The sequence below is a fragment of the Gossypium raimondii genome, chromosome 3 (assembly GCF_025698545.1).
Source record: "Gossypium raimondii isolate GPD5lz chromosome 3, ASM2569854v1, whole genome shotgun sequence".
Lineage (NCBI taxonomy): Eukaryota > Viridiplantae > Streptophyta > Magnoliopsida > Malvales > Malvaceae > Gossypium > Gossypium raimondii.
In genome coordinates this window covers 28,419,759-28,427,394 of record NC_068567.1, presented here as the reverse complement: position 1 = coordinate 28,427,394, position 7,636 = coordinate 28,419,759, and the positions used below count along the sequence as shown (strand labels likewise).

Here is a 7,636-nt window from a genome sequence, read left to right as displayed (position 1 = left end):
ATTGTTTCCTATCTATTTTATTCATTACCTTTATTTGAAGCCATTAACTCTATTTTGTTACTTTTAAACCGAAACGATTCTATTCTACTTAATTCACGATCGGGCATCACTAACGACTCGAATCAATCACGAAACGAGTTCGTATCATCTAACTTTTTATTTTGTTCTATTTTTAATTTGTTATTGGATTTTATTGAATGATAATTTTCTTTATTTCTCATATATATTAGTTCTTCAACAATAACATATTTGAGATTTTATTTTCTAGAATTTTCATATAGAATTTTTTATTTTTGAATAATTTGAAGTTTTTTTTATAACTTTTATATAGAATCTAGGATCAAATTAATAAAAAAATATATAAAAGAAGAACTAAAATGATTATTATACCAGTTGAAACAAATTATTTTAATGACAATAAAATTAGAACAACTATTTTTAATTAAATGATTAAAATATTTCCGCATAATTGACTTACTAATAGTGTACTTTAAGACAACAAAAAAAATTAAAACAAAAATACTCGAAAATCATTTTTGGGCACTTGCAACCGGACAGTGAGACCCGGCAATAAGCAGACAGATTGAGCATCTTCCCGCACAACACGACAGTCACTTCCTGCACCTGCGAGGGAACTCGGAAGAGCTCACCAGAGCAACAACATCACTCCTTCCTCAACTCAACTCGAACTCGACTCAATTCAGTCCCACATTTCAGCCGCCCTTTCTTTATTTTAATCTTTCTCGTAACAGTTGACAATTTTTAAGAGAAAAAAAAAAAACCGCCACCAACCTCACCCAACACTCCCCAGCCCCCCACAAAATAAAACCCTAAAACTTGATTCTTTCATCTATTCCTTTTCTCTCTCTTCTAGTTTAAACTTATCTTTAGTCGATCGAGCTTCTGCTACCGTCGAAGCTGTCTTTCTCATATCTCAAGCCTCAAACAAGGTATTCCAAATTTTTCTTCTTTTTCTTCGTTAGTGAATTCTCTGTTTGGTTGCTTGGATTCCTTCTTTTTTGAATACTTCAAGTTAAACGAGAATTGAAGCCCTAATAGCTTTTGCTGCTGCAGTTAGATTCTCAACTTAATTTGATGATCCTGGATTGTAGACTCTCATTGAGTTACTTAAAACTATACAAGTTTAAATTTTTTTTTCTTTATGTTAGTGTTAATTTATTTATAGGTTACTTAATTCAAAGAAATCATGTAATTGAAGGTCATTTAGAGAAGTCAGTACAAGTCTACCTAATTATATATGTCACGCTTCTTTAGTTTCTTTAAATGCTGTAGGTGATGTAGGTACCTTGATGAATGCAGTTAATTATGTCTTTGAGTAGTTGGTTGGCTAGTCATATCTTCATTTATGTTACGCTGGGTAAGGTTTTGAGAACTTGAAACGCTATGCTTCTGAAGAACTTGTTAATACCTTTCCGTCACTCCTCTTATCCAATGCTTAAAGTAGGAATCAATTTGATAACCCCAGGCTGTAGGATTCGACTCATAAAATGTAAAGCTACTCTGTTTTCCTTTCATCTCAACTGGTATTATTATCATCGTCATCATTATTGTCATTATTTCGATTGCAAATTCAAATTAGAAATTGCCAAATGCTAGAGCAAGCTGAGCAAATAACTTTTGAAGCTTTCGTTCATGTTAGTTTGAACCATCATCCATAATTATATTGAATTAAGATTTGCATCAATTTTGTTTCCAAATGCTAGGGCAAGCTGAGCAAATAACTCTTGAAACTTTCTTTCTTATTAGTTTGAACTGTCATCCTTAATTATATTGAATTAAGTTTTGCATCAATGTTGCTTGCCAAATGCTAGAGCTAGCTGGGCAAATAACTTTTGAATCTTTCATTTGTGTTAGTTTGAACCATCATCCTTAATTACATTGAATTAAGTTTTGCATCAATGTTGTTAATAAGTTCCAATTAATAGTTGTGATGCTATTTTCTTTATCTTGGTTTAGGAAGAAAGAACATATTTATATATGTTTAATATAAAAGCATAGTTGATATTGAATAATAACTCCACTTTTAAGTCTTATTTAAGTTAAATGCCTTTTTTTTTTAAATGTCAATTGACAACATAGTTAAAGTTTGCTTGGAGGACAGAGTAGATGGGCTTGTGCTCAATTGTTCTTTCTTTGCAATATGATGTTGAAACTTCTGCAACATTTAGCATTCACCTATTTTTTTCTTTGTAAAAGAGAATCATCTAAGAATTCATAACATGAAAAGAATAATATCAGATCCACAGTGTTCTAAAAGTTGTTATATATAGACTGTATTTGGGTTATTTGTAGAATAATATAGAGTACATGATCACGTTAAAATTATTGCCAACATTTTGATAATACGATGAGAATGCAACAGGATTTGGGTCAAAATCTGTGGGAAAAGCCTAGGTCCAACTGTTTCCGATTGCTTTGATATCTTGGTTCATGATAATCTTGAATTTTTATAAAAATGTCTTAAACGAGATGAAATCAGAGTTTTGGAGAAGTGAGTCCTACAACCCAAGAAAACAAGCAATATGAAATGCATTGTGATGGGAATTTTGTTTCTTTAAGCAAAAGGAGAAAAGGAAGAAAACTCAAACTTGGTCATTACAGTAGCTGCACCATTTTATATGAAAATTTATAGTAGTGCACTTTTTAATAATCTTCTGTTTAATTAAGCTTGCTGCACCACTTTTATCTTTTACTTAAGCCTTAGATTAAACTTAATTTTCCTTTACTTTTATCTAGTTAAAATCTTAAGTTTTAACCTCTTTTTCAGATTGTGGGTAGCAGAGAACTGTCTTCTGCAGTGTGCACTATCCTTCGTGTTCCTTAAATAATTTATTTGCAATCATGGGAAAATGTGTTCACCTATGGATGATGATGAGCCAGCAGTGAGATGCATGTGAGGGGCTTGGCTACTTTACAAATACTTTGATCTCTCTGTTTCTCTTTGTCAGGTTAACCCTCTTTTTAACCTAAGCATTCTAAACGAATGGAAAACTAATGATAAAAATACCAGTAAAAGCTATAATGACTATTAAGGATTGGGGCAGTTTTGACTCTTGGAATGGATTTTAATTGTGTTTTGGTTTTTTTTTATATAACATAGGACTTTGAGATGGGTTCTTGCTTCTCATCCGCAGCCAACGGAAAAAGTGGCAACAAAAGGGATGACCAAGTGACAGATGCATCCACGGCTATAACCTGTGCTTCGCCGAAGAAGCAGAAGCAAAGGCAGGGGCTAGGGAGGTGGAGGAAGAAATCTAGTGGGTTAGTGCCAATGGGTGAGGCAGAGCTTCATCTCATTCCAGGGAGAATGTTTTTGAATGGTGCCAGCAGTGTTGCATGCTTGTATACCCAACAGGGGAAGAAAGGGACCAATCAGGATGCCATGCTTGTTTGGGAGGTTAGTCTTAGTGCTTATGATTCTTCTATTTAGTGTGTTCTGTCACTTTTCTATCATTGTCGATTTATTTCCTTTCCCTCTATGGCATCAATATGTGATGACTTGGTTTCAATGTTTTTATATTAGAATTTCAGTTCGAGAAGTGACGCGATATTCTGTGGTGTATTTGATGGTCATGGTCCTTATGGTCATATGGTTGCCAAGAAAGTACGAGATTCTCTTCCTGTTATATTATGTACTCAATGGAAAGCCAGTCTTACTGGTGAGCAGAGCTGTCTCAATAAGAGCGAAAATGCTCCTGAAAGCACTATGTCTGAGGATGCTGCGTCTTTGAGCATGGATGATGAATGCTGTGAGTCATGGGAGATTGAAGAAAACGAACAGCTCCCAGAGATGTATTTACCTCTTAAACAGTCTATGTTAAAGGCTTTCAAGTTAATGGATAAGGAATTAAAGTTGCATCCAGCAATCGATTGTTTCTGCAGTGGGACAACTGCTGTTACTTTGGTGAAGCAGGTATTAACCATGAGTGGCCTAAAATCCAAACTTAGTCATCTCTTGGATTGTTAATCAAGTATTCAGATGTATTACCACGCTTAAATTTGAACATTTGGATAGTTAATGGACTTGTCTTCTTCTTTTTTCTCCCTAAACAATAACTGCCAAGTTTCAAATTTTGTTGTAGATGCTCATGTATCAGAACCAGAAGTAGATTAATGTGTGTACAGAAATTTAGGATTTGAACTTTGTTAAATTGGACATAGTAATGTATGCATCTTCACATTGTTCATGTTGTAAAGGTTTCCCAATAATTTTTGTTTGAGAATCTTGAAAGCTTTATTTCACATTATCTTACAATTTAATGACAAATATTGGTTTCTAGGGTCTGGATCTTGTAATTGGAAATGTTGGTGACTCAAGAGCAGTGCTGGCAATGAGAGACAAAGATAATTCTCTGATTGCTGTCCAATTGACTGTTGACCTGAAGCCTGATTTGCCAAGTCCTTCTCTCTCTTTCTTTATCTCCTCTCTCTCCCCTCTCTCTCTTGAACTAATAAGTTGTTGCAACACTTATGTTTAGGGGAAGCTGCTAGAATTCAGCAATGCAGGGGAAGGGTCTTTGCCTTGCAAGATGAGCCTGAGGTTGCACGTGTATGGTTGCCCAATAATGACTCACCTGGTTTGGCAATGTCTAGAGCTTTTGGGGACTTCTGTCTGAAGGATTTTGGTTTGATTTCTGTCCCAGATGTTTTCTATCACCGCCTTACTGAAAGAGACGAATTTGTCATTCTTGCCACTGATGGGGTATATTCATCTTTGTAGTACATCAATCAAGTTTGCTTGAAAATTGTGTAGAACTCTGAAACCTTTTTTTTTTCCTGTTTCATTATAGCCTACAGGGAAGTCCATTTATAAATGCTCTTTCTTTGTTTTGGCATATTATCTTTATGTTGCCACCATGTGGCAATGTTCTTAGATAGGCAAAGCAGTTGGCAAGTTTTATTCTGTGTTAGATAAGGGTAGAAAATACTCCCCATTGTAAGGACATTTATACATATGTATGTATATATTTTCCTTTTTTTCCCCTTGAAGTTCATATAAATTCTGAGAACTCAGTTTTAACTTTGGTGCAGGTTTGGGACGTCCTTTCAAATAAGGAAGCCATTGACATTGTGGCGTCAGCCCCTAGTCACTCAACAGCTGCCAGAGCTCTTGTAGATTGTGCTACTCGAGCATGGAGGCTTAAGTACCCTACTTCTAAGAATGATGATTGTGCTGTCGTATGCCTCTTTCTGGAATATTTGCCTGCAAGTAATGGAACTGCAGAAGAGAATTACATAACAAGAATTCCTAAGGAATGCAGAGAAACGATGGTGGCTATTGATGAAAATAAGGGAGATTCTCACACTTCAAGTCTTGGTCAATCTGATGCATTTCATGGTTCTACGGAAATAGTTCCTGTAACTGAACTGACAGAAGAAATGTTGTCTTCGAAGTTCCCAGGCCAGTCTAAGAGGAGTCTTGCTGAGTGCATCTCGGTTGCCGATGATGAAGAGTGGTCAGCCTTAGAAGGTATTACTAGGGTTAATAGCTTATTAAGCCTTCCGAGGTTTCTATCTAGTCATAAAAGATCAACTAGGTCGAGAAGAAAATGGTTATGAGAACTGACACAGAAGTCATTTAGCAAAATAAACATGTTTTGGATGATCTCACATTAATGAATTATGATATTTGTTGTTCAGTGATTTTAAAACTTTATTATTGTTGTTGTTGCTGCTGCTGTTATATATGATGTGTTTCTTTCCCTAGTTCTCCTATGGAATCACCTCTCCATACCTGGTAAGCATCTTGGTAAGCATCTTGGTTGTGTTGCTGTCTTCATTGCTGATGATCTCTTGGCTTTGTGGTATAAAAGTTTGGGTTTAAACTCTGGTAATCCCATTCCCTCCTGATTATCAAATGTACAAAAAGAATTCCGTTCAGCAGTATTAGAGGTAGAATGACACAAAAGAATGGTGAATACATTTTTTTTTTGGCTAGAAAGTGGTCTGTCTCAGGATAGGGTAACGGTTGCAGAACACTGTAGTTTTTAGTATGGCAATTTTTTTTTGTTGATGGATCTCCTTATATAAAGCTTAGGAGCAGATTAGATTATCGATTGTAGAAGTTATTATAGAAGTGACTAATTTTATTGTATGTTTAATTTTGATTGAACCGTAAGAAATATTGATTTACTGTGTTGTAAAATGATATAGCACACTAGGTTTGAAAACAATGCGTGAAAACTTATTTAAGTATTTATATGAATTCTACTTACCCAAGTATTTAACATCAGTATCATTAAGTTACATTAGTTCATTTATACATACTAATTTATTTCATGTCTTGTCTTTATCTTTTCACTAGAGATAGACCAAGCACTTAATTCATGTAACACTTCTTCATTTATATCACAAAGCCCTTACCAACAATGGAAAACTAAGGATACACTGAATAATCATGATATACACTGAATATGTAGAATAAGATCCAAAGTGCAGAGTAGCATTAAGAACCGGAGTGCAATAATAAGAACTGAAGTGCGAATAATAGTAAGCATCGTACTGCATGCACATAAATATTCCCATGGGTTCCAACCATATCTCACTAATCCTATCTTGTTGACCCGGGCTTTTACACGATTTCATTTACTTGTAAGCATTTCTTTTTAATTCTTATCACGGTTGCACTTCAATTTCAAGTATTTACTTTTGCATGATACAAAATATATTACACGATTTACACAAACAGTTCATATTATTTATCTCTTGTTCCACTTATAAAATTTATAATCTTTCACTATCTTCTATATAGGTCTAAAAAGTGCTTCCCCATATACACAGTCTACTTGAGTAGTAGTTAGAAAATTATTTAGTTCTCAATCCATAAATTTCGAAATCAGGATTTGTTTGTTATTTTAAAACTAGATTTATTAGCCTTCCACGACAAATATTTTTAGAATTTTAAAAGAGTGAATTAATACCTGAATTGTTTTTGAAGTTGTTATTCTGCTGCAAGACAGTTTTGGTCATTCTTCTTCAAAAATATTTATGTTTTAATACAAAATTCTTAAATGTTTACCATTGTGACTTGAAAAAAACTCAATGAGATTTTTACTATACAAATTTCATAATTTAATTCAAAGTAAAATAATATCGATTTTGTTTTTAAAGTCGAGTAAGGCGTTGTTGCCTGACAGCTTGAATTTTCTTCACTAAATTTTGATTTCTCTTCTACAACAAAACTCAGAATCCGATTCTGTTTATTACGTTTAAAATTAGACTCATTGAGATTTCCTATAAAGATCTCTTTCTAATTCACATTATACAATTTTTTGTAAAATTTTAAAGCTGGACCACTGTTATTATTCTTTTTCCAAAACAACTTGCATATTCTTAAAAGAATTTATTTTGTAAAATTCCACAATGAAGCATTAGTCACTAACACTTTCACTTATGATTTGAAAGATGAAAGCCACCTTCAAAGATTTCAAGAAATTAATAGATTTAAGTACACTTTCGTATTTAGTTTTATTTTTATTTATTTTGATGATTTAACATGATATATCTAAATTTATTAAATTTTATATCATATTTTCGATTCTAATAAATGACATCCGAACCTTATCATGTCGAATCATTGAGAATAAATGAATTTTTATTAATTTTATAACAATTC

The 7,636-nt window shown here is 33.5% G+C and overlaps 1 protein-coding gene across 1 annotated transcript; it reads left to right on the top strand.

Moving 5' to 3' along the window:
• The first annotated feature begins 521 nt into the window (after positions 1-521).
• On the top strand, positions 522-5,672 carry LOC105794006 (probable protein phosphatase 2C 6). Its single transcript, XM_012622958.2, has 7 exons — positions 522-950; positions 2,789-2,969; positions 3,122-3,418; positions 3,545-3,934; positions 4,302-4,419; positions 4,500-4,723; positions 5,053-5,672. The coding sequence occupies exons 3-7, from the start codon at positions 3,131-3,133 to the stop codon at positions 5,578-5,580; spliced, it is 1,548 nt and encodes a 515-aa protein (XP_012478412.1). The 5' UTR covers positions 522-950; positions 2,789-2,969; positions 3,122-3,130; the 3' UTR covers positions 5,581-5,672.
• Positions 5,673-7,636: the final 1,964 nt, after the last annotated feature.

Coding starts and splice junctions, on each gene's coding strand:
- LOC105794006 (XM_012622958.2), top strand. CDS start 3,131: ATGGGTTCTTGCTTCTCATCCGCAGCCAACGGAAAAAGTGGCAACAAA. Junction 3,419..3,544: donor ATGCCATGCTTGTTTGGGAG/GTTAGTCTTAGT, acceptor TTTTTATATTAG/AATTTCAGTTCGAGAAGTGA. Junction 3,935..4,301: donor CTGTTACTTTGGTGAAGCAG/GTATTAACCATG, acceptor ATTGGTTTCTAG/GGTCTGGATCTTGTAATTGG.